Below are 27878 nucleotides of genomic sequence, written 5' to 3'. Positions count from 1 at the left end.
TCAGCCCAGAGCCCGACGCGGGGCTTGAACTCACAGACCGCATGATCGTGACCTGAGCTGAAGTCGGCCACCTAACCGAGTGAGCCACCCAGGCGCCCCTGAAGTCAGCTAAACTTTTGACCCCAAGTATATAAGTAGCCAAAGGGAAGTAATGACATTTAATGAATGTTTACTATATACCAGCCACTGTTCTTAACACTGTAAGTCTTCTGGTAGTTTTAAACAGCTTTGAATGTAGAAAAGATTTTTCAAAAATTTTCCTTGAAAAATTAAGTCACTTTACTAATTTTCAAATTAAAAAAAACATAAATTTCCTTAAGGTTTTTAAGTTTAACTTATATATCTTATATTATTTATAAATGTACCAAATTTTAGCAATGGCCTTCAGGAAGGGAAGGTCTTTAGTTACCGTCTTCCGAGTTAGAAACCTAACACCCTTAAACATTTGGAACTTCATTTATAAGTTGAGTATATTTTGAGTATATTCAACTTTCTTTTTAAGTAACTCAGTGGTCTGTCTTGACAGAGAACATTTTCTTATTATATCTACTACATAATACTGTAAATATTATAAATATGGTGCACTGTTTACAAAACTGTTTCATATGACTTATAAATGCAGTACCATTTCAACCTAAATGACAAAGCTATTTGATTACTTGGTTAATCTGTTATTCTAAAGGCCAGATTCTCTTAAATATTAAAAAAAAAAAAAACTAAGGTGGCATACATACAAATATAGTAATAACTACTACAGTTTAATTCTCTCAAATATTTCTACACCTAATTATAAATCTGAAAAATAAATAATACCTTTTTAAATGTACCCAATCCTGATAATGTTGCAACTTGGTGGTAATATGTGTGTATAGCGGGGTACGTGGTAATGGTACCATTTTCTCTATTTTTATAAATGTTTGAACATATTTATAATAAAAAATGAAAACGCTTTGTCATTAAAAAAGCAAACATGCTATCTTCCAAACAATCTTGGAACTAGCTTTCTAAGCAATTTTTGTGTTGCTTTCTTGGCTTTGATTAAGTTTTCTAAGCACCAGAGTGGATTCCTGGGTAGGATGCTGACCAGTTGAGACCTATTTTGTAATTTCTAGGTCAACAGCTTCCAACTGTGGGAATCTTTCAACCCATGTTCCTTAGATTCACATTAGAACTTACATAATTTTCCAGCCTGACACTGACATTCTGCTATATCCCCTCATTCCTGACCTCCCAGCTCCTTATCTGTCTGCATGCTGCTGTGTCACTTAAATAAGTTTTACTTTTCTCTGGATCTTAAAATATTTAAAGGACTTTCCTTCTGGCTCCATAACCACTGAACTTAAGAGAAATTCTGATTCACATAAATTCTTGCCCTAATTACTTGAAGATTTTAGTTAACAGGGTCACTTGTCACTCTCTCCAACATCATTTACATCACAATTTTTGGTGATTTCATTATCCATGAGATGAGTTTCTCAGTATCCTGGACTCTCAATTCCTTCACCTCTTTTTTCATGATGTTATCTTTAATATCAGTCAAACTCATGTTATATACTTGACCTCATTATTATCAGTGTTTGCAAATTCTCTTTCATTTCAATTTCAGGCATCTCATTCTCCACCCACCACCTCCTATTTTTCTAGTTCACTGCTTCTAGTAATCCTAATGCTTAAAATCTTTTTGTCTATGCAGACCTCTGTAATTCATCAGTTCTTTTAACTCTCCTCCCAACTTATGTCCTCACTTTTGTCCTTATACAAGTTTCATGGTTTATCACCATAAATTATAAATCATTATATTGTCTATCCTTTGCAAGTACCTTCAGTTCTCTTGCTTCCCTTGTTTCATGATATGCTATGGTAAACAACAATCCTGGTTAAATCCAACTCTCCACCTATTTTTTGGGCAAGAGGAAAAGCACACATCTTTCTAGTTGGCCCTACTTTAAATTTATAAGCAGTAATTTCAAGTGAGTCCACTGTCCTCAAACTCCCAACACCTTCTGCCCCGTTTAGAAGATGATTTTGTTTCCTTCACTACACAAGCAATTACCATGATGTCTCTCCACCTACCTATTCCCGTCTATTTTTCATTTCTTCCTGTTACTATTCCTGGACTCTGTGCCAATCCTCTTTTGCCATAGAACCCAATCCTATCATTACTCAATACCTTTGCATGAGAAATTTTCCTATTTTCTTTGGTCTTATCAATGTTACCCTCTCTATTTTTTTCCACCAACATACAAAAAAGCTGTTATTTCTCCCATCCTAAACAAACCAACCAACAAACAAAAAACAAAAAACAAAACAAAACTTCTGTCATGATTCCATTTTCTTCTTCAGCCACTACCCCGTATGTCTTTCCTTTTCCAGCATAACTCCAAAAGTTACTGTCTCCGACATGTCTCTGTTTCTTGAGTTTATTCCTACCAGACTTTCACCTCCACTCCACTGAAATTGCTTTTTCAATGACTTCCAGTGATCTTCATGGTGCTACTCAGATCTCAATATTACATGACCTATTAGCAGCATTTGACAAAGTTAATCATATTACTTTTAACCTTTCTTTAGTCTTTTAGGATTCAATACTTTCTTGGTTCATCTTTTAGATCTCTGACTGCTTGTTTTTAGTCTTATTTTCTGTTTCTGCCTTATCTCTTTGGCTTTTAAATGTTGGCTTTACTCCAATACTTGGACTTTTTTTTCTTTCTCTCTGTTCTCATTCTTCTATGATATCACCTACTCTTATGCTTTTAAGCCCCATTTTGTGTTGGTATGATAATTCCTTCCTTTTTATTCTGTAGTCCAGATAAAGATGTTCAGTAGTAGTTATTCCAGATTTTCATAGATCCAAACTGATCTTTTGGTATCTTTTTCCCACCTCTAGAAACATGCCCTCCTGAAAATCTATTCTTTCAATTGTTTGGGCATCAGTCTTGGTATCATCATTTAATTGTTTCTCTTATGCCCCTCAGCAATCCATCAGAAAATTCCATTCACTTTACTTTTATGGATAAACCCAGAATTTAATGATTTTTCACTCCTTCTGCTACCATACACTGCCCTGAGCTACTATAACATTTTAGCTGGATTATTCCATTAGCCTCCTAACTGGTTATCTCGTTCCTGCCATTGTTCTTCTTCAGTTGATCCTCAACACAGCAGCCAGAGTGGTTCTATTAAAACATAAACCAAATCACGACTTTTACCTTCCCAGAACTCTCTAATGACTTCCCATCTTACTTAAATTAAAGCCCAAAATTCTAATAACGACATAGAAATTTTTACATAACCTGTCCTCCCCTTTCTCCCTTTCCCCTCTGACTTCATTTCCTATTATTTTACCCCTTGCTCAGGTTAATTCAGCTATACTGACTTCATTGTAGCCTCAGAAAACTACATTGGTTTCTCTCTAACACCCTAAATACACCCCTCAATGCCTTTGAATATGCTATTTCCTCTTCCTCATATTCTCTTTCTTAGATACCTAACCATCCATTCAGATGGACCTCACTGAGGTCTTTTCCCAAATGCCACCTTTTTAATGAGGACTTTCCTTGGCCTTCTGTCTTAAAATTGCACCTCCCCATCCCTCATATTTATCATATTTCCTAATTGTTTCATTTTTCTCCATAGCTTTTATCAACATCTTATATCTTGTTTCTCTTAAAAGCTATACAAGGAAGGATAGGGATTTTTGTTTTATCCCTTGCTATATCCCTGAAGACCACAACATGGAATGTACTTAATAATTTTTGTTGAATGAGTAAACTCTTCCTCTGAGATAGGATCACAACTTGCAGGTGTAAGCCTGACACCTGGTTGGATTCTCTGAGTCACATGGCTATGTAACTCTACGGTCTCAAATCTTACACATTACATTAATTCTCACAACAATCTTCTAAAAATAAATGTTATTATTATCCTCATTTTAATGCCTGAGAAAACTGGTCTTATAAACGCTAAGCACTTTGCAAAAGTCAGACACCTAATAAATAATAGAACCAGAGTTTGCATTTAGGCACAGTGAAGTAGATTCTAAACTGTAAACTATTATTCTGTGAGTTAAGAAAGCCAACATTTTCATATATTAAAAACAAACTGGTTGCTTTGGAGAAACACAAATTTTTCTGACACTGATAATAAAATAAAATTTATTCCATTGGATATTTTATATAGAATAAGACTAATGAATTTGATCTTGATCTTATGAGCACTGCAGAATCATTGAATTGGGCAGATGAAATAATAAATAATAGTAGTATTAATCAGGAAATCATGATGTTCTGAGCTAAGGGTTTAGTGGAGATGGAGAGTACTGACTCATGAGATTTTATAAGTGATTTGGTAGATATAGAGGGAGATGGAAGAAATTAGTTAAGATACATAAATGAATAGTTAGGAAACTTGCTAACTTAACTTTCGTAAAAGTTGGCATTGAGCTCTAGATTGAGCATGCATGTACAATAAAGTCAAAATGTGAAAGGGCTAATAGATTATATTTCTGAGTTTGAAACTCCAAATGAAGAGCCATTCCTAGTAATGAAAAGATTTAATATGAAGCCATGGAAAGTAGTTGTTGAAGTGTGAAGGAGCTAAAATTTATTGGTAAAATAGGATGTAAAGTGCTCTTGAGGCATTTTTTTAGCTGAATCATCCTTCCATTTAGAAATGAAACTGTCCAGAATGGTGGCAAGATGTGGGATGGTGAGAAATACTAGAAGTGTGTCCCAGAACTTTTCCCACTTACATGGTTTTTCCATTTACACTTAGATGAAATGTACATGAATTCGATCACAGAATTATAGATTTATGCCCACTTATCTGATAACTTACTTAAGTTGGGGAGTGCTAATTAAAACATTCTTAAACTATACTCCAACAAATAAAGTGCCATCATTTGATTAAAAAATAAAAAGAAGAAAGATAAAGAGAGAAAACAGAAGGAGAAACATCTGTTAAGACTAGGAACTGCACAAGGCATATTGCATAATTTTATGTCACTTCACTCTCAGAAAAATTTCAATTCTTCCAATTATTGATTTATTCAATGTATATGTACTGAGTAGCTATAGGTGTCAGGTCTCATGGTAGGTATTTTGGTAAGCATTTTATTCCATTTCCTCATTCATGAGGAAAAGAGATTCAGGAATTTTAAGTCAATTAACCAGAACCAGATCCCATAGCTGGGATCACTAGTTGCCTCAATACAAAACACCAAAACTGGTGGGTACAGTGCTATCCAGAGGTTGGGACACCAATTGGGCCTAAATATAATATATGTACAGAAACAACAAATGACTTCTTGAAGATAACCATCTCTACATATCCTGGGTAAAGGAAAGAGAAAGGAGAACTATACAATCATCATTTGTCATTAACAAATTGTCAGATGGGCAGGAATGGCCAGGTGTGACCTTGGAAGTGAAACTTGTATAAAAGGCAGGTTTATCATTATACCTAAAGAAAAAATTATCTCACTGTATTCACAAGCTCAGTAATAAGGTTTATTACAAGTATTTTATACCAAAGGGATACATCATTCAAAATTTAAAAATCTAGCTTAATAATGGAAAAATCCAAGATAGCCACCAATCACGAATCATGAATTCTGTCCTGGTTCATGAGATGTTTCAGTGAGTTTCTATTTTCTTCTTAGATGGTCTACAACGCTTTCCTAGTGTGGTAGGTTTAGCAACACAAGATCCATTCTCTTCCTGTGGTAAGGAGTTTGTTTGCTTGCTTATTTATTTATTTATTTATCTGTAATAAGGTTTTTTTTTTTTTTTAATTTCAATTCCAGTATAGTTAACATGCATTATTCTATTAGTTACAGGTGTACAATATGGTGATTCAACAGTTCTATACATCATACTCAGTGCTCATCATAAGTGTACTCTTAATCCCCTTCACCTACTTCACTTTTCCCCTACCCACCTCCCTTCTGATATGCTTTATTTTAAATGAGTACCCTCAATTAAAGTTATTTTTTTTCAATAAGAATATTTTTTACTTGAAGCATACTACAAAATGTGTGGTCCCCAAAGGGGTTCTTTAAGTTCTTTGTCTTTTAAGTTCCCAACTTCTTGCATGAGTACAATTTTGCATTTGTAGTTCATAGCCATAATCCTTTAAAATAACTAAAGAACTAATGAAAATTTTTACACAGATTTTCTTCTTCTGAATTGTGCTAGCAGACAAGTGAGTGATGTGAGTGAGACAGAAGGTGGCTGTTGAAATGTAAAAACATGTATCAACAGGCAATCTGTGAATGTTGCTAGATTCCTTTGTCAAATTTCTCTGAAACTAAATGCACATATTTTCAACCTTTTCTGACACTTAGAATGTTTCATGATACTTTGCTCAACAAGTCTCTAAACTAGTTTATACAGTGACTTTTCTGCTCCCACTTCCACCCATTTCAGATTCTATTATTAAACTTTAATTTTAAATTTGAATTGGAACAAAACAAAGAAAGAACAGTGGTAGGAATGAGGAGTCAAATGTCAAGAATCCAAGATCTAAATTCCATGTAATTATTAATTTGTGATACGACCTTGGGAACTGGGATTTTTTGGATACTTCTTATGCTTTCTAATTGATTAAAAATATATATCCTTTGGATATACCAAATATATATTAAAGATCTTAATAAACATGATCTCAGTTTAAGTTAACAATAACTCTGTTAGGCATAATTATAGTTCTTTTACAGATTATTAAAAAGATCAGGAGGTTAAGTAATTTTTCTAAGGCTATACAGCTAATAGACACTTGAGTTGGAATTTCTACTCAAGTATGTTTCTCCCCCCGCCAAAAGCATTATTCTGCTTTTTATTGTTTTTTGATATACCCTTCATAATATTTAAGCAGGTGGAAGGTCATAGTATATAGGGCACAGGGACAAATTTTGGCTATTCTACTTAATAGCATTGTACACTTAGCCTCTTTAAGTACTAATTTATTCCTCTGAAAGATGGACATGTTGGAGGTGTTGAGAATCGGTGAAATAATATGAAAAAGTGACTAGCATAGTATCTAGCATTAACTATATTATTTCTACCTGTCATGATAGGAACACTGAAGACACAGAGTTAGATGGTTAGAATTCTTAGTGATACTTTATAAGTCACAGCCACATTAGAGTTGATAAACTTTAGTATTCTGGTCTTTATAGCATAGAAAGAATAGTAAAATATTCCAAAGATTATCCAAGTCACTATCTTATCCTCAATTCAGTTCCTGAAGTTCCTTGGTCCTGGAAAGGGGTTCCCTGGACGATTAACACAACTATTTCCAAGAACAAATAATTGTGAAAGAATATGCTGAACTTGGGTTTACAACTCAAAGAGGATTTGAAAATCACTGAGTGTAATGTTTAAAATTAACTTGTTGAGACAGCAGAGTTGAAAAATAGACTCTAATATCTGTGGTAATTGCCTAAAATAGCTAGGAAGCTTAAAAAAAACACGTTGCTTAAACCATGTTTATTAGCATTTGCTTATATTTTCTATCTCTTTCACAAAAGAGCCATAAATTATGTATATAATAGGAACTCAATTAGAGAATAGATGAATGAAATAGTAGATGAATGAAATAGATGAATCAGAGAATAGATGAATGAAAGAGTAGATGACTAACATAAAACTCTCTCTTTCCTCAATATACTCATGCACTTTCTTGCATCTGTTCAAATTACCCTCACAACATTTAGTTACTGAAGCTGTAGATTAAGTGTTGTGAGATTTCAGAATCCTCAATCAATTTATGTTAGCAGTTTATTGAGCAGCATCCTCTCTAAAAGTGATAGTAAATTTTACTTGGAATAAAATAATAAAAGTCCCACCATTTTGGTAAATTAATGACATTCATACCACCTTAGGAAACATCAGTACACAGTGCCCAATTTAAAAAGAAAGTGACATGTACATTAAGGTTCCTCCTTTTAACAATTTCAGATGACTAGACCTAAGCAACATATAATTATGTGGCATATCTGTCAAGAGTGGTTAGTGTTTCGGGCAGATTCTAGCAAAGACGAGCATTATTTGTGCAAGCTGTTCACTTGTCACTGGTCAAAAATGAATCATACATGTCAAAACAAAAGCAAGAATTCTAAGTTATTAAACGTGACAAGTATTTGATTAAAATATCCAAGTCTGGATTTTGTTGCACTAAAAGCAATACATGTGAAGTTCTTTAGACAAGGAAAAGCAAAATAATTGTCTTTCTCTTGTAACAACAACAATACAAATGAAATAGAAAATCGAGTTAAAAGAAAAGCAAGAAAAACCTCCATTCAACCTTTCCAAAGAATGATCTTTTGATGAACAAACATAGAAAATAAAATAGAGCCTGAAAATAAAGGACTTACCCACCAGCTGATACAAACAAAACAACAGCAAAAAACTATCAATCTTCCCAGTCCAAAAAAAAAAAAAAAAAAAAAGCAACTAACCAACCAACCAAAATAGGACAGGAACCAGCAAAAAGCAGAAACTGCTCAGTAATTCCCCAAAACTCATACAGTCTCAACATAGAAAATTATATTTTAAAAAGATAGTAAGTGGCTTTTTACTAACTTAAGATTTCCCCATAAAACACTTCTTATCAAATCACTAGGTATAACTTTTTATTTTTAATCAGGGTTTCAAGAAACAGCAGTTAAGTCAATATAAAGCACTTCACACTGTAGACCCAATCATTGGTCAACATGTGATAGCTCTTCAAAAACTCTTATTCCAAAGGATCATATTTATCGGTAAGTCATGTAACTCAACTTCCCCCAATTACAGAGAGCTAGGGAAGTTCATTTTTTTTTAAAAAGAGCAAAAGTGATTATTAGAGTACCAATGGTCAACTTATACATTTAATATAATATGATTTTACTATAATATGACTCATTTAGTGTAATATGACATAATTATATGCTGTTTTAAGTACAGTAGTCAAGAAAAGTTAACCTGTAGGCAGTATAAATGTATGTGGCATAATAATTTTTAAACTCATTCAACAGTGTTTATTAAATACCAATTACATATGCTATGTGCAATGTTTGCTGTTAAGGATGGATGATTAAGGTAGGCTCTCACAATCCAGAAAGAGAACATAGGGTTTTATCTAAACTAAACCTAGTCTTCCCTTCATAACTGAAAAAGAATCAGATTTTGTTCAGATATCAAAATCTTCAGGGAAGATGATGAGTTTAGAGGTATATTATAAATATTCTAAACCAATTAAGTCAGTTTACCTGCTTGCCATCTAATCAGGTGATTGGCTCAGGATAACATGTGACCCAATTCTGGCAAATCTTAAAGGAACTCAACTCTGCTATGAAGTTTATAAGAAAATTTTTTTTATTGAGGAAGAATTGGCCCCTTTTCTTTTGCTACATGGTGTCACCTGTGGCAGTCTCCTTGTAACCATGATCTGGACTAAAAACAAGTAAACACATTGGAAATGAGAAACAAAAATATGCGAAGAAACTGGGTTTATGATAAAATTGGTTAGCTGCTGCAATAAAAAACTCTGTAACCACTCAACTAATGAACTTCTTGTTATATGAGATAATTAATTTTTCATATTGTTAAAGCCAGTTAAATCAGCATTTTATGTTACTTGCAGCCCAAAATATTTTAAAGAAAAGGTAAATGGTGAAGTAAGCAAAATATATAATATGCTAAGAACTATATCGGTAGTGGGTACAAGGGCTGAGACATCCTCAAAGAGGATAAAAAGTTGAGCTGAGTCCTAAAGGACTCTGTGTAACAACAGGACAACTGCATTTCAAGAAGAGAAATGCCATGTATAAAGCAATCAAGGCATGAAAGATCTCGGAAAATTTGAGTAACAACTAGAAGTCTATGTTTGGATGTAGAAAGCCATACAAAATGGGGGTAGAAAGTAGGCAGAGCAGAAATTATGAAAATGTATTTCAAGGTCATATTTAGTTGGAATTACAGAATTATGCTAGCTATCTGTGTGTTACCCTGGAACGATACCCTACTTTATGAGTTCTGGATCAAATTGTATTACATAGAGATTATACCAAGAGCCATGTGGAGTATGGATGGGCTGGAGATAGGTAAGAACAGGAGGAGAGGGAGGAGGAGGGGAGGAGAAGGAGGAAGAGGAGGAGGAGGAGGAGGAGGAGAAAGAGAAGGAGAAGAAGGAGAAGGGGAGGAGGAAGAGGAAGAAGAGAAGAAGAAGAAGAAGAAGAAGAAGAAGAAGAAGAAGAAGAAGAGGAGGAGGAGGAGGAGGAGGAGGAGGAGGAGGAGGAGGAGGAGGGAAAGGAGGGGGAGGAGGAAAAAAACAAACAAAAATTAGAAGGCCTTCTACTTGCAATAGTCCAAGTAGGTAATACTGGACTTGAGCTTGGTAAAAAGGCTTGAGCTAAGGTGCTAGGCATAGAAATGAAAAAGAGACAAATTTAAGACATTGTTAGGAGAAGCAATAGTTAGGTCTTAAGGACTAATTAAATGAGGAAGGTGATTGGATAATTGTTCTGTGTTGGATATCTTGGTAGTGGCTGTTAACCAGGATACTGAATATAAAAAACGAGGTTTGGACACAGTGTGGGCAAGGATTGAAAAAGAAAGGGAGCATAGGGATATTTAATTCAGTTTTGGACCTCTTGGGCTGAGACACCAGTTACCCAGCATAGCTACATAAAAAACTTAATAATGATCTGTCTAGATAAAATGGTTTAAAAATATAGCCATATGTTAAATCAACTTGGAAATAGAGAATTGTTGGACAAAAGACATTTTTAGAGGATGTCTGCCAAAATGATGATTCTTAATCAGGTAGTTAGGCAATAGTCTTTTTTGTCTGTTGAGATTAATCTTAGTTTTTGAAAAGAAAGCCAATTAATATATATGAGGGTGCATACTGGTTTTCCTTCCATGTCCTCTTTCTCTTGGCCAAATTTCTTGATGGACAAATTTCTTGAGTCATCCACATTGTTTCACCTCCATGGCAGACAATGCTGTGGGTTTACCAGATCAAGCAGCATTTTGCTTCTGTACATAGCTAGATACTTGGTCCACTTTCTTATATTCTCTTGCATGTAGGTAGAGCCTTGTTACTGATTTTGGCCTATGAAATGTAGGCAAAAGTGGCATGCCTCTAGACCTGGCACCTGAAAATACTTTTGATATGATGCTCTGGTTTTCTCTCTTTTTTAAAAACTCTGGATATAGGTACAGGGAATCTGAGTGAGAACTCCAAACTCGGGGGACAACTGAACCATAAGATGGAAGCCCGGCAAGTACTATCAATGTGCTACTACATTCCCATTCTGTTACCAGTCCAGATCTTTCTCCTGCTTTTTAGGCTTCTATGTCTAATTGCTTACTGGGTTTTTTACTTAGAAGGAAACTAAAGATGAATTTTGCTTATATTTTATTATTGCCAAGTTCTGGACTGGAGCATGGGAATTTATTTTCTAACTCATTTAACTTGATGAAATGGGATGATTTGAATTGCATTAGCATATTGCTGGTTGCTTAAGTAAATAGTGTTTTTGAAAAAACTGAGTCTTGGTTTTTTATAATATAAAGTCCTGCTTTTATATAGTATGTATTAAACAATAAGTACAAACTGAGACTAAGAAAATTATTCAGAAACTGTTTTCTTATCACTCATGGCTTCATAGTAAAACTAAGAGAACAGATTTAATGTTTTAGGTATGAATCAGGAACCACATAAGAAAAATTCTGGGAAAAACCTACTGTTTCCTTCAAAACTCCTTCAAGTATACAGTGTTTTTGGAGCTTACTACACACACTTATTAATTAATATTATAATTGATAGTACTTGTGAGTCATGCTCATACCTAAAACTTCTGAGTATTAGATATAGAGATCTCAATTTACGATATTGTTTTCTTTTCAGTTTTGCTTTAAAGTTAAGGAAAAGCCACTCCTTTAGTATTTTAATGAGTACCTAATTATGGATAGAAAGACAAGCAAACATTTTATGAATTCTTTGAGTTGTACTTTCTTTGAAAGTAGATATTGAATTGCCAAGAGACCTGAATTGGGTATTAGATGTCATTAAAAAAAGATATTTTAATCTCAATTCTTTAGCTAGCTAGATAATTGTAATTGGAAGAATCACTTGTTGAAATCCTTTACTGGGTAAAAAAAAACTGCTATAGCAGTTGATTTCTAAGGTTCCATTCGACTCCCAAATCCTATAACTCTATGAATATTTATTAGTCTATTTATTTTGGAAGCCAAATTCAAATATTATTAAAAGACAAAGACAATTACTAAACAGAATGCCTTTTTGTTGACCATATATTTTGTTAGCTAAATTAAGGCTGCAGTCTGATTGGGAAACAGTGAAAATTAAGCAGCATAGTGTTGTTTTTCAAGGACTTGCCCCAAATCTTTAGCATTAACGATGACAGAGGAAGACTGATATTATTATAGGGACACCAGATTACTATCTAAGGAAGCAGTGATACAATGGCAGTGTCTATTCTACTGAAAATTGTTGGAGAGTGGATTAGAAAGTTCAGTTCCCAAAGGCCAGATCTTGTCTAAGTTACAACATTTGAGGTCAGTATGTATGCACAAAATGTTCATTTTTATAGCTCTTGACTTTTAAAAAAAAACAAAATAGAAGAATTTGAAGGGGAAACAATTTAAACTATGGATAAATTTAAGGTTGACCTTTATTCCTGGCTATTGTATTGATTTGAGATAGAACTTTGTTTAAGATTCTAAAATTCTATTTTCATATGTATTTAATTTAAAAAAAATAACACAAATGGGGCACCTGGGTGGCTCAGTTGGTTCAGTGTCCGACCTCGGCTTACATCATGATCTCGCCGTTCCAGAGTTCAAACACCACATCGGGCTCTGTGCCGACAGCTCAGAGCCTGGAGCCTGTTTCAGATTCTGTGTCTCCCTTTCATTCTCTGTCCCTCCCCCGCTTGTGCTCTCTCTCTCTCTCAAAAATAAACATTAAAATAATAATAATAATAACACAAATGATATAAGATAATTTAAAATTACATTCTGTTTTTAAAATCTTTTTATTTAAAGAACTATATAAGACTTAACATAAAATAGAAATAAAACAGAAAAAAAAACCCCAGCTGTTCCTTTATTGTGCCTTAACTAGAAAATTATGCTAATGCATTTTACAGATTATAACATAAAACGTAAACTTTCTTAAAAATATCCATCACTTTTTTTCAGGTTGGTTGAGGTAAAGAATAGCTATTGTTAGCTTAGCAAATTGCTTTATTGGAGAGATTTTATCCTGTGTATACTTTTCTGAGAACAATACATGAAAGACGATTATAAGAGATCAATATTAAACGACAGCAAGCCATATCTCTACCTTATAAAAAAAAGTAAAGCAATAATTTATTATTCATTACATTGTAAAAGTAAAAGGTGAATTAGTAGTAATGTAATGATTCTAGAAAGTAAAGGACTGAGGCTTTAAAACCTTCTATTGATTCTGTATTATGCATGCTCTATTACACTGTGATAACTCCGTAAAGTACAGCTCTTTACTCTTTCTTCAGGGAGTGTTTCAGATACCAAAGTAGAGAGCACTTACCTCCTTTGTGTATACATTTGTATGCCTGTATCGATATTTAACTCTGACAGAATGGGAGTGCACGTTTAGGCTTTTTTATTTACTTGATGGCCAGCCCTGTCTCTCTACCTTGTCGTTACATTTTGGATGGATTACTGTAAGGTGGACAGAATTTGTTGTCAGATCTCTCCTTCTAGTTTCTTCCCACCACATAGCCTGTGAGCTTGTCTAGGCAAGGACTGTTCTGTTTTATCCTTAATAGTTCAACGGTGTCTAGTATCTCAATGTTTGTCACATAAATGAACAAATGCTAACCTAATTCATCACAAGCACTATGATCTGAACATATATACACATATATACATACACATTAGAAGAAAACTTCTGGGAGGGAACAATACTTAACCTAAAGGAATGACTCACTAATGATAAAATTTCAGGTATCAGGCGTGATATATTTAAGAGAAGGGGTGAGAGGGACATGTGTGACTTCAAATCACATGATGCAACATGTCCACGTTATTTTGCTTTATTTAGAGTATTTCCTCCTTTGAGAAATTACCCCAAAATTCTAGAGGAGAAAAGTTTAGGACTGAGTGTTTAGAAAATGAATGGGTAGATTTTGCATCATTTCAATTTTATGAGTGGCAGATTAAAGCTCATAGGATTTGATCCTTCAATGCCATTGCTGTCTTGGGAACCCCTTGTGGTGCCAGAAATACCATTGTCTTAAGTCATTCAGGACCAGCAGACACTGCTGAAACAACTTGTTCTTTGAGCCCTAATTCGTGACTTCCGCTCACACTCTCCCTTCAATCCAGTCTTTACTTTACTAGTGATAGGCATCAATCCCCTGAAATTGCCCTAGCCTTCCTTGCCAGCTCTGGTTTGACATCAAGTCTGACTGACTCCTCAAGCAGCCCTCTTCTGCCCCCTTCTGTCACAAGTCTGCATGTGCACAGCTGGACCCAGGCAAGTTAATCCCATTCATTCATTCAATAATAATTTATTGAATATTTTCAAACACCATGTACCATACTAGCAAAGATTAGTATGAGTACTGTATAGAAACAAAATTGCTGCACTTAGAGTTTGAAAATGGGAGCTTCACCTCAGGCTTTCCCTATACTTTGAAGGGAACACTTTCAGATTTTTGTAACATGTGACTTAAGTAACAATTTATAAGGGATCCATGTTATAAAATGGTTCCCCACCACACAGATTTGGATTCAAACTGGTTCTCTCTCTCGGGGCTTATTCAGTCAGACTTAAGAGTATGAAAGATGGCAGCGTTGCTGCGCAATTTACGACAGATCCTATAGCATACTGATTCTCTAATTAAAAAACAAAAACAACATATATTTTAAAATCTTTACCTTAAACAGAGAAATGCTCATCTTAGGTCAGGTGATAGAGCTATGTAAGAGATATGGAGTTACAGGGCTTGGAAAACAATTGGACATGTTAGTGAGGAACAGGGAAGATCCAAGCCCTGGGTGAGCAGGCAAGATGTTGAGTTCCATGTTGAACATGCTGAATCTGAGGAAGTGAGAGCTCATCCAAGTGAAAAATAAAATCATTAAATTGTATGGATTTATTTGTTTAAGTGTATCATGGAGGGTCTGAGCTGCATCTTTAACACTTTAACTCAAACATTCTATATACAAATATTCCCTAAGCTTGATGCTAGGTGCAGGTATTTTTTTAAACTCCAGGCCATGTTTTAAATATGATTAATATTATTTCATGCTTAGGATATTTTTCCTGATACTTTTTAAATTTAAGGTTTAAAAGGATGTAGGGATTTTAAAATCTCCCTCCTTGTTTTCATTTTCCTCTTCCCATATTCTTACAAATTAAGCACTCAAGAACAAACATTTCATTTGTAATTTATGTTCTTTTCTATTCCTTCTATATTACTCTCTTTTTGAATCAGTGAGAAGTGAAATGGGCTTTGTTTTTTGTCTTTCTTTTCTTCATTAGGGTGAGAATTATACAGAGAAAGACCTTCCTCGCAATTCTTTGGAAAGAGTGACATAATTAAATTTATTGTGAACTTCCAAGTATGACACTGATTTACAACTTTGTTTGCATTCACTGTTGCCTTTCAAATGACTCCAATTTTCATGCTACTTTAGCAAATGAAGGACTTACTTTGGGGGCACATGTATTACAACAATCATTACTCTAGTAGAGAAGTCCTTAATATTTTATTCTACTTTTTAAAGATATCTTTTTGAATTATATTTTATATACATATTATATTTTGGTTCAAATATTTAAATCAAGATCATTATCAGGTCATGTCACTTTTTAACATGCTTTAATTTTCATAAACACATGTCAAAAAAAGTGAAAAGCACAAAAAATAAGTGAAGTTTTAAAGGAAATAACCACTGAGTTTGACTGAGTTCTAGTTTTACTATGAGAGCAGAGGACCACCAAGTGTATCTACTTAACTTCCCCTAGCTAGGTAGCAGCTGATTGAAAAACTGAGGAGCGTAAGACTTCATTTAGAGCTTGATCTAAGAGTCTATTCAGTGACTGGCCCAGTGCTGGTCATGTGTGTGATGCCTCACTATACTGACATAGTAGAAGAAAATGTTCTGCTTTTTATATTAGGTATTTAAAATAAAAGTGAACATCAGAATAAACACTGGTGGTTGATAGTTTCTTGTATCTCTACTTTGCTATGAAATGCTTGAGTTATTTTCATGGGAAGAGTGGTGTCAATATGGGTAACATTCCTCGAAGCAGAAAAACATACTCAAAAGTTAGACTTTTTTTCTACTAATTAAAGTTCTTCACTAGCAATTGAAGCTAGTAAATGATGCCTGCCATACATATGTGAGGACAAAAGATAGGTCTATTTAATTTGTGGATCATTGATATTTGTAATTAAAAGTTTTACTATGAAGGTGAGTCCACAAGTTTAGTAATAAAAGTAGGAAGTATGGCATCCAATGAACATCGTGTTCAATAGGATCAAGAATAGGTGATAATGGAAGAAGATAATGGAGGATAATATCTCTTAAGTTTTATTTCTCCACTAACAACATTCAAAATTTATGTTTGGAGAAAAGTTGAGTACCCTAGGGATTTGCAACACCAAGTATATGTTAGCCTTCACTATTTACCACTGAATGGTACAAAAATTACTTTTAAAGCACACATTCTTCCCAAACATCCACTATCTCATAAGTAGATTTTATACTGAAATCTTCAATGAATAGATATGACCACAAATAGCACAGGTGATTTAAAACTACAGGAAAGCTATCATCCAGATTTAAAATTCTGATTGGATGTAAACAGAAGCAACTGTACAAAGGGGAGAATTTGAAGACAATGACAGTTAAATTATACTCATAAATAAAAATAACCTTGACAAACACTCAACTTTGGCAGAGTTTTAAGTAGAGGTTAATATCAATGACAAGGGAAGAAATCTTTCACTTCTTCCAAAGCTCTATGGAGAGAAATTGACAATTAAAAAAAAAAGTCATCTTGTCCTATTTTAGTTAATCTTACCAGTAAAGACGATGGGCAATCTGGATGCTTTGCAATGAACGGTGCAATAGGAGTTGTACTAGAGGACTTTCAAGGTTCCATTCAAACTTGGCAGCCTGAAGTAAGAGATATAATTACTTACTTCTCTTCTCAGTAGCAAAATTATAGCAGACTACAAAGGGACTTAAGAGGCTTAAGAAAAGACAAGGGGAAACAGCATAAACATCCTAACAAAATGTTAATATCATATTTGATAACCTTATTAGCTGGTGTATAATAACATAAAACACACATCACACAATTTGGATTTGTGTAGTCTCTTTCTTATTTATGCTTTAGTATCACAGGATAATAAATAGAGCAGATGGTTGGTTGATGGAGTTCAACCATGCCTAGGAGAATCCTGGAACCCACAAAAGTAAATAATATCATGATTAGTGTCCTAGATATAAAAATGTCACTATTAAACAATAGATATTTGTCTTCTTTGGGGAATGAAATTAATCCATATTCAAAGCCTTAGCTGAAATAACCAATGGATATGTCAGTATTAACCTGCAGAACTTGACACGTTACTTAGAGGTTTCAAAGCTGATTGTTGCCACCCTAAGCCACCCATCCCACAATCCTTTCCCTCATCTCCACTCTGAACAGCTCTTTAGGAGTTTCTAGGATTCCCAACCTGGTGGAAAATACAGACAGCAATGGCAGCCCCTAATATCCTGTGGACCTAATTCAGACTTCCACCTGTACTCTGCAGGGACCTCACTATCAGTACGCAGTACAGTACCTGGGCCCCATCGTCATCCTAGAAATTCAAATATGTTGTGAAAGTGAAAACCAGGCTCTCTTGATAAAAGTTTCCATCCCTGCTTAAGAGGCAAGGCTTCTATCTTTAGCTGCTCTATAGCCATTTAAGTCACACACACACACAGACACTCATACACAGAATTTAAGCCAGATTACATACTATAGTGCAGAATTTAAGCCAGGTCCTATACTATAGTACAGACAACAGATAAAAGTGGGCACAACATGCATTCAGATACACACCGGAAGAAATACCTCAATATGCTGACCATACTCAAGGATGAGAAAGTTTATAAATTCCTAAGGTATAAGAGTGCCAAAGATGATTTCAGCAAATTTGCATAAACTCTTGATGCTGTCTGAATGTATAAAGACCATAATGTATGTTGTCTTAAACTGCAGCTATGGCTTTCTTTCACTTACTTGCTAATACTGGGCTGACTAGGTCATAAGTTGTGTTTATGACCTAATCGTATATCATATAAGCACATGAGCAAGAGAGGTGTCTTGGAATTTACTTCCATGCTTTTCTTTTTAGATTTCCCAATTATTTCTTCTTGATGCAATAACTACTTGTTGCTCTTAAATTGCTTCATTGTTTCTAAACTATAAAGCATCACTCTGTGTACTGATACAATTTTTCCCCTAAATGCTACCTCACCATCTAGGAGGGAGGCAGGCAATATTTCTGGTGCACACTGCATTATTATGAAATGTTCTTGGAACCTACCCACATGGTGTTGACCTGTGGTTTGCAGTAACTTCTGGGTCTGTGTCTTAATTGCTTTCTGTCTATGAACAATATGTCCTGTTTTTGTTATGGTCTTACAGTTTTATCTTATTGCTTTAATATATCCTGCATAATGCTCACAAGATAATACATAAAATAACACACTTCAAGAAAATAACGAATGGGGTAGAATTTTTTGTTTCAAAAGTTTTTATGTTTTTGAATTTTTTTTAATGTTTATTTATTCTTGAGACAGAGGGAGACAGAGTGTGAACAGGGGAGGGGCAGAGAGAGAGGGAGACTGAATCCAAACAGGCTCCAGGCTCCGAGCTGTCAGCACAGAGCCCTATGCGGGGCTCAAATTCATGAACCATGAGATCATGACCTGAGCCGAAGTCAGATGCTTAACCGACTGAGCCACCCAGGTGCCCAAGAGTTTTTATGTTTTTAAACTTTTGAAGGCAGGAGAGAATGTGGAAGTTTAATGGCAAATTCTATAATAAATGTTTTGAAAATTCTTCCTAATTTTATTTTTCTAGCCATTTCTTTCCACCTCAAATCATTTTATAAATTTCACTTTTTTTTCAAATATTTATTTACTTTTGGGAGAGTGCAAGCGGGGGAGGGGCAGAGAAGGGGACAGAGGATGGGAAGCTAGCTCTACAATGACAGGAAGCGGGCTCTTCGATGACAGGCTGACAGCAGCGAGCTGGATGTGGGGCTCAAACTCACAAACTGCGAGATAATGCCCTGAGCTGAAGTTGGATGCTCAACTGACTGAGCTACCCGGGTGCCCCTATAATCTTCATTTTTATTTTTTTATTTTTATTTTTTTAAAAATTTTTGTAAGTTTTTACTTATGTATGTATGTATGTATGTATGTATTTATTTATTGAGAGAGAGAGAGACAGAGAGAGAGAAGAGAGAGCACAAGCAGGGGAGGAACAGAGAGCAAAGAGGAGAGAATAATCCCCAGCAGGTTCCACACACTGCAGAGCCTGATGCAGGGCTCGAACCCATGAACTGTGAGATCATGACCTGAGTCGAAGTCAGACACTTAACCAATGTGCCCCTATAATCTTCATTTTTAATTAGAGAGTAACTCAGTGCTTCCTAATTGTACTTCTGTGCATTTGCTGTTGGATTCTGTGTGCACCTTGTCTTATGAATTTAGACTTGCAGGTTTATGGCTCTCAGCAATATTCCTGATGCCAAGTGTATTGATTCAGACTGTCATTTCAAAAAATTTTGTAAAAGGTTATTTTATTTTTTTTGATTAGGGTAAGATAGAGCATGTTGCCCATACTCATGAGCCATGAGATAAATAGTGTTCCTACAAGTTAGATTAATTTTTATTTTCACCACACTATCCTGGTAAGTATAGAAAAATCACAACTATAAGGATTGGTAGAAGTAACTCTATGGTACAACTATTTCTAAACCAGCTCTCTCCCTAGGAGTCCTTCAGAGAAGTATATATTCCATGTGCAAAGCAATATGGTATTCAAGTCACTGATAGAGGTTTTCCCTATTACTTTCAAAGTTTTCTGTCCTAAATGTTCAGAAGCTGAGGCACTTGGCATTTAAAATAGCTTGCAATTACAACCAGACCTTTCAGATAAGAACACATCTGAGTTACAAAAATGAAACAAAAATGAAAAACATCAAGACCATTATATTTGAACTACCTATTCAGCCCTTATTTCATAGTCAACTTGGAAAAAAAAATATTGTTTGTAGTTTGGGTATTACATGGTCATTTGTAAGATGTATAGTTGTTTATAGTTCAAAATATTCAGATTAAATCAGTCTTTGCTCATATTTCTATATAAATTTATATTATTTTCTAAAATTACTCCAACATTGTGATATTTAATGTTGTGGCTAAAATGCAGTTATCTGTTGGCAGAATTAGAGTATTATCTTATTAAACTACTTTTATAGGTTCATAATCAATATTAGAACATCCTAAGGCAAAGGCAAGAAACACATATGTTATGAGTAAAAGACTGTTTTTCACATAACATTTATTTGATTAATTTTTAATTGTTCTACGTAGATGAAAAGATTTCATCACCAGCATTTCTACCCCCCCCCTTCCAGTTCTAATTAATAAGTGAAGTTGTTTTTTAAAAAATTTCTTTTTTGGCTTTTATATACCTTTTTTGTAACTACCAATTTGGGCTAAAGAATTTCTATGTTACCCATGTTGACACATGAGCTATAGTTTAGCTCCTGGCTTGCCAAATTACAATATCACTTTTATGTCGTCTGTTGTGGAAACTTTTTACAATTTTTTTTAAATGTTTATTCCTTTTTTGAGAGGGAGACAGAGCATGAGCGGGGAAAGGGCAGAGAGAGAAGGAGACACAGAATCTGAAGGAGGCTCCAGGCTCTGAGCTGTCAGCACAGAGCCCAATGCTGGGCTCGAAATCACGAACCATGAGATCATGACCTGAGCCGAAGTCAGGCACTTAACCAACTGAGCCATCCAGGTGTCCTGGAAACTCTTTTTAAAAAATTATTGGTTAAAATCCTGGAATCCTTTGGCAACTCTGTGGTTCTTACCTGAACTAGCTGTGGGAGATATTCCAGTAGTTCATCATTCAAGAGGTTGTCTAATTGTTGAACTGCCACTTTACGAATTTCTTGATCTGGAAAACTAATACAAAGTATATAGATCTATTAAGCTATTAATGGTATGGAATAATCCATGAGAAATGTCAGGGAGAAGAGAGAATGAATTCCACCCCAGCACGTAAGATAAAATAATAATCTCACAATCAATTAAGATGATAATTAGCACCAAATTATTTTTCCACATTCTCTACTCTCATATGAACTGAAGTAAAATGCCCTTTCAACTAGATTTCCTTGGAAACTTGGGTTTAAGTCAGAATTGTTAGCTTTCTCGTCTATAAAGGATTGTAGGATAGCTAAAATCTTGAAACTCTTTGCCGTACATTTTGCTAAGAAAATTATTACCAGTTGGAGACCTGATAGCTTATATAATTAAAAATGGGATATAATATATTTAAATGAGTTTTGGCTAGGTCATAATGAAAAACCAGAAATCTAAAGTACCTTACAATAAATAAACAACAATAATTTAATAAGACTAAATATTACTAGAATATGAAGTTCTTGAGGGTAACTGCCTTATTCAATTTTGGACTTCATATGTCTGTTGTAAGATTAAGCACCCATTAGACACTTAATAAATGTTTGTTACTGAACTAAATTTATGAAAGTATTTAGCATTTGAAAATCTATTCCAGAAACAATTAATCCTCAGATGGGCTCCTCAGACTGCCATCATCTTGTTCCATCAGAAGAATTAGATTCAATTATCTCCAAGCTCCTGGGAAGTGCCTAGAGATAACTTTTGGCATCATACTGTTTTGACGTGATTTTGACATACTGCTTTGACATGATTAGATATAACTGGGGCTTTGGTGAGAAAAATTAATTTTAAATAAATATGTTTTCAGAAAAAAATCAATATGAATAATTTAAAACTTGAAGGAACGGGGCACCTGGGTGGCTCAGTCGGTTGGGCGTCCGACTTCAGCTCAGGTCATGATCTCACAGCTTGTGAGTTCGAGCCCCGCGTCAGGCTCTGTGCCAACAACTCAGAGCCTGGAGCCTGCTTCAGATTCTGTGTCTCCCTCTCTCTCTGCCCCTCCCCTGCTCATGCTCTGTCTCTCTCTGTCTCAAAAATAAATAAAAACATCAACAACAACAAAAAAAAACTTGAAGGAACTACTTACAGTAACTGATTGAAAAAACAAGTACATAAATAAATAAACAAAAGCCAAAAATCTTTTTGTATGGAAACAAACTGAATGCTTTCAACCAATCAGGAGAGAGTTCTGAAGATTGGCTCCCAATACTATGGAGATCAGGAAACTTTTAAAGTCTTTAATGTCCAGTCTCTTTTCAGCATATTAGGTTACTGAAGGGTGAAATGAATACTATGCAGCTACAGTGTCAAGAAAAAAATTGGTATTACTTAATATCTCTCAACTGTCCTTGATAGCAGCTTGAAATGTAATGCATAAATGTAATGTTTTACATAGTTTTTCTTAAGTTAAACTGAGCATTTTAATTGCAACAAAAATTTCACTTCCAAGGTTAGTCACTCAAAACCCTTATTTCTGACCTGCAAATATTTTTCCTATAATTTTCTCCCTTTGAGCAATCTAGCAGTAAGACCTAGTAAGAACTGTAGTCCAGACACATCTTCTGAAGTACTGGTAAGATCAGAAGATCCCACCATAACATCAAGTGCAGATGAAGAGCAGAAAGGGTGCAATAAAAATGCAAAGCTAGAAGGTCAGCTTGTTTTAGCACACTTACACTACTTCCTCCTAACTAAATGTGATTGATTCAAATTTATTGCTCTCAATTACTAAGCCGTTTGTCTGAAGCTTGTAGACATCAAGGTCAGTTTGAGGACAGTTTGAAGTCTTAGAGGAAAGAGTTACCTGGAACATTTTGCAGCCTAAGTGATGACTTAAGTCAGATACTAGTCACCCATGCTTTCTTTCTTTTGTGTGTATTTTATATTATTGGTACGAATGAAAACAGAAAGAAATAAAGAAACAAACATCACAATGAAACAAAATTCTTTGGTGAACACTATACCTCTAACTGTGTATTTATTTCCATATACTGGAATGTAAACTCCATGAAAGCAGAAAATTTTTGCCTGTTTTGTTCATGGAGATGTCCCAAATGCCTCCAGACTGGTGAACATCCTGTACATATTTTTTTTTGAAGAATGTTTAAACTGAATTTTCTTCCCAACTAAAACATCTCTGCTGCTAGACTTTTCTATCATGGTTTGTGTTATTATCTTTCTCCAATCATGTAGATCTAAAATTTCGAGTCATATTTTCCCCTCTTTTGCCCTCTTCATCGAATTTCCCCCCCCTTTCCCATCTGGCAAAATTCAACTGATCTCTGAAGTCAAAACTCAAGGGCTGATTTACCTGGAAAGCTGTTTCAGCTACTTTGTAGCCTCCTGTAGAGTTTATCACACTCTTCTCAGTGGGATTCTATATTATGTACTTGGTTGAGGGCAGGCTCATTCATTATAAATCCCTGATACAAGCACAGTTGAATAATAAGCTCCTAGTAGTCTCTTATCTTTATATCTAATCAGTTGCCAAGTTCAGTGGACTTTTCTATCCTAATGGCTCTAGCATTATGCCTGTTTTTAGTTTCTTCTGCATCTAGCTAGTCTAGGCCATAATTATCCCATGCTGGTATTAATATTTTTCATAGTAATACCTTAAAAATTTCCCTAAATTATTTCTTTTTAAAATATCCTTTTCTTTTGGGGAGAGCACAAGCAGGGGAGGGGCAGAGAGAGGGGGATAGAGGATCAGAAGCAGGCTCTGCGCTGACAGGCTGACAGCAATGAGCCTGAGATAGATGTGGGGCTTGAACTCACAAACTGCCAGATCATGACCTGAACCCAAGTTGGATGCTCAACCGACTGAGCCACCCAGGTGCCTCCTCCCTAAATTATTTCTAAATTCACTTGTTATAAAACTTTAAATGGTTTTCTATTTCCAATGGGCCTCTCTTAGGTCCATACTGCTTATCTAGATAGCCAAAGCTAGCCAAACATGAGATTTTTCTCCTACTGTAATACTGAATAAATTGCTCTGGCTGACTCACTGATTATTTTTATTCTGAAAATGTCATATGCATTCTCACCTTTGTGAGCACTGTAACCCCCACGTGGAACAGCTTCTCTTCTCAGAGTTTGAGTTCCTTCAAAATGTGGTCAAATGCTTTTAAAGGTTACTACCCCAATGTTTACTAATCACTTCTCTGAACTCTAAGGGCATTGACTGGCTGACTCCATTGGGCAATTAGGATATGCTAGTGTTTATTAGAATTTATCGTTTTTATATATGTGCCATCATTCTCAACTAGTGAATAAATCAACTGAAGATAAGAATTGTTCTATACTCTCTTTTTAATACTTAGGATTTAGCACCATGCTCCATACGTGTTGGGTCATTAATAAAAATGCACTGATTGTGATGATAATAATGAGAAAAATCATACTATTGAGCCCATTTATCTTGCTGTTCTCTGAAATAATTTACATTGGTAGCAATAGATTTAACTCAAAAATACCACTTATACAAGTTCCAGGGGTGTTTTAATTTGTTTTCTCTCAAAAGAGTGAGAAAAAAACAAATCTGAAGGTAACAAAGAAGAAGGATGTATTTTTTTTTTCAGACTTTTTCAGGAATAGAACAAACCCTAGCAACATCTATACACTCAAAAAGAAAAATTATATATTTGTATTAATATGTAAAAATGCTGGAAAGAACATTTTTACACATTAATGGAAAGGAATGGATCTTTTTATTCACTACTGTTGCATTTAGTTTAGAACGAAATTGGAGGAGAAATTGCTAAGAAGCTAACCACATGACATCCTGAGATGTAACTAAGGCCAAACAACAGTAAAGCATATCCAAATATAACTTTCATTTGCTTATTTTAGGAAGAGTTGGCCACATTAAAAGAGATGTTGGCAGTGTTAGTGGAGCTCCTGGGAAATGTGCCCCTTCATACATTGCTGGCAGTATGTAGCAGAATGTATTAAAAAAAATTTTTAATGTGACTATTCCTTGATCTAACTATTTACTTTTGAGAATTTATCCTAAAAAAATAATCAGAGCTATGTATAAGGATATGTGTAATTGGAAATAACACAAATGTCTAAGAATAAAAAGTTAACTAAGCTATGACCATATGGTAGAATATATGTAGTCTAAAAATATTCAAAGAATATTTAATGATATGAAAATATTATGAAAAATGTATGTAGTATAATACCAGCATGTACATAAAAGTGTGCATATTTCTCCATAGGCTTGACAAAAAGATGAGAAAAATAAAAAAGTTAATACCAAATACCTGAATATTAATACTAAATTTCACAGATGACTTTAGTTTTCTTTTTTTAAGCTTATTTTTTTTAAAGTTTTTCAAACTTTACGTAATGTTACATTGGTTACTAAAATATAAGGATTTTTTAAAATTAAGGCTCATTTAAATAATTATGAATATATTTGAATAAGTACAAGTTCATTATCAGTACTAGAAAAAAGCTCAAAATCATATGTCCCTTTAAGAGTAAACATCATTGTGTAAAAGAACAAGTATACTTTTTGTCTGATTTAAAATTTTCTTTAGTATAATAGGTCCAAACAGGGATCTCTGCCTCTACAGAATTTATGCTTGATACCTTTTCAGGGCCCTGAACTCAGGCAAAGATCAATGGATAAATATGTTCCACAAATCTTGGCATTTCTTGCCTGTGATGTTGTCTGAAATTGTTTAAACATTCTCATGGGATATAGTTATTGGCATTTCATGCTCAGTAACACATTCCTCAATGAGGTGAGGGCTACCCATATTTTCTGACTGTCATGTGATATTTACAGACTGAAATGTCACATGTGACAGAAGAACTACAACTTATTTTGAATTTTCCACAAGCCAGGCTATTGTACTTTCCAATGACCTGATTTGCTTGAAAAGTATACATAATGCCTGCCAATAATAAAGCAGGGTCCACTCTCTAGTGATTCTGCTAACCTTGGGACTACTAATTACTTGAGGCACGGATATGATACCTTGAGTCTGGGGAAGAAACAAAAGTATCATTAGAAGATTCATCAGGCTGATATTAACTAGGTCCTTATTTATTTAAATTTGTAAGAAACTTGCTTATATTCATACAGAAAATAGACCATTTACAATGTAATAAATGGTGATCTATCAGATTTGAGATATTAAAAAGATACAAGGTCAGTAAAATTCTATTACTTGTTGGAGAGGAGATCATGTAAAGTGAAAGGAATTTTCATTTATTATGAATTTTTAAAATTAGGTGTAACAGGAATTCATGTGAAGTAATCACCTCTTTAAGGTTATTCATCATTTTTTAATTGTTCATTTAAGTAACTTTAGGTTACTTAATTTACTTTCCAAGCATGTCTGAATAGGGGAGCAAAACCAATTTTGATCAAAAGCAAAACATCAGACTGGCTTACTATTCAGTTTGATATGAGTTTCATGAGCAGTGATTCTATCTATTCAGTGTTTAGTTTCCTCTAAATTGAGCTAACAATTGAGCCTCTGCCTTCTGTAAAAGGACATAATACCACAGCTAAGATAAATATAACTCTGCACAATAATTGTTAAGGAAGCATTTAAAAATTGCACATGGTCCATTGTCCAATGAGTTCATTTAAACACAAAGAAAAAATACTCCTTGAAGACTAGGATTATAAAAGTTAATAAAAGAATCTAAGACATGGTTAAAAACTCAAAGGTGAAAAAATTAGGTAAAATGAAAGCAACTTCAAGATAAATATTTTCAAAGGAACTTTAGGGAAATATCAAATCTGTATTTCGCCAACAGTGTAAACACAAGGTTTATAGTCAAGCAGAGGATTAAGTTGGAAGGGTAATCCTTATGTGGGCAGGAAAGTAACAGTATCAAATATGTAATAACTCTTTAGTTCAAGCTGGAAGTAGAAACTGACCAGTGTTTAGGGTTCTCCTGTTTTGGGTCTCAAGACCCTTTCAGCACTCTTAAAAATTATAGAAGATACCAAAGAGTTCTCATTTATGTGAGTTATATCTATCAAGAATTTCCATATCAGAAACAAAACCAGGGCATTTAAGAAATATTTATCAATTCATTTAAAGTAACATCAATAACCCCTTTACATGTTAACATAAACAATATATTCCTATGAAAAATCGCTATGTTTTCAAAAATAAAGAAAATATTTAGAGAGAAGAGTGATACTGTTTTAGATTTTTGTAAGTATCTGTAATGTCTGGCTTAATAGAAGACAGCTAGATTCCCCTATCTGTTTCTGTATTAAATCTGTTGTAATACTGCATGTCAGAAAACACTCTACACCCATGAATGAATGCATGTGACAAAGGCAAGTGACATATTAGAATTATTATGGAAATAATCTTGACCTAGCAACACCCCTGTAAGCACTTCGGGGATTGCAAACCTAATTTTGAGAACATAGTTTTGGCATGAGTTATTGTTGTGGGCCCATAAGTCAAGGAATCGGTACCTATGGTCTCTTTTGAAGACAGAAGTACATCAACTTATCTTTTCCCTGAATGACAAATTGGCTTTGAAGTCATGTGACCAACACTCAGATTTGGGAAACATCATTCCTCCTCTCTTCCCTCAATCATT

General features: G+C 34.5%; 1 protein-coding gene across 8 annotated transcripts in view; it reads right to left on the bottom strand.

Moving 5' to 3' along the window:
• Nucleotides 1-27878, bottom strand: part of PIK3C2G (phosphatidylinositol-4-phosphate 3-kinase catalytic subunit type 2 gamma) — a 347337-nt gene that overhangs the window by 173279 nt on the left and 146180 nt on the right. For all 8 annotated transcript variants that reach the window (XM_042945913.1, XM_042945912.1, XM_042945916.1 and 5 more), the window contains 2 exons: nucleotides 21179-21272; nucleotides 17092-17186 (listed from right to left, as the gene is read on the bottom strand). In XM_042945913.1, the coding sequence (XP_042801847.1) occupies nucleotides 17092-17186; nucleotides 21179-21272 (189 nt within the window). The remainder of the gene's footprint in view (nucleotides 1-17091; nucleotides 17187-21178; nucleotides 21273-27878) is intronic.

Source organism: Panthera leo, chromosome B4, assembly GCF_018350215.1.
Source record: "Panthera leo isolate Ple1 chromosome B4, P.leo_Ple1_pat1.1, whole genome shotgun sequence".
NCBI classification, from domain to species: Eukaryota; Metazoa; Chordata; class Mammalia; order Carnivora; family Felidae; genus Panthera; species Panthera leo.
This window is presented reverse-complemented; position numbering and strand designations above follow the sequence as displayed.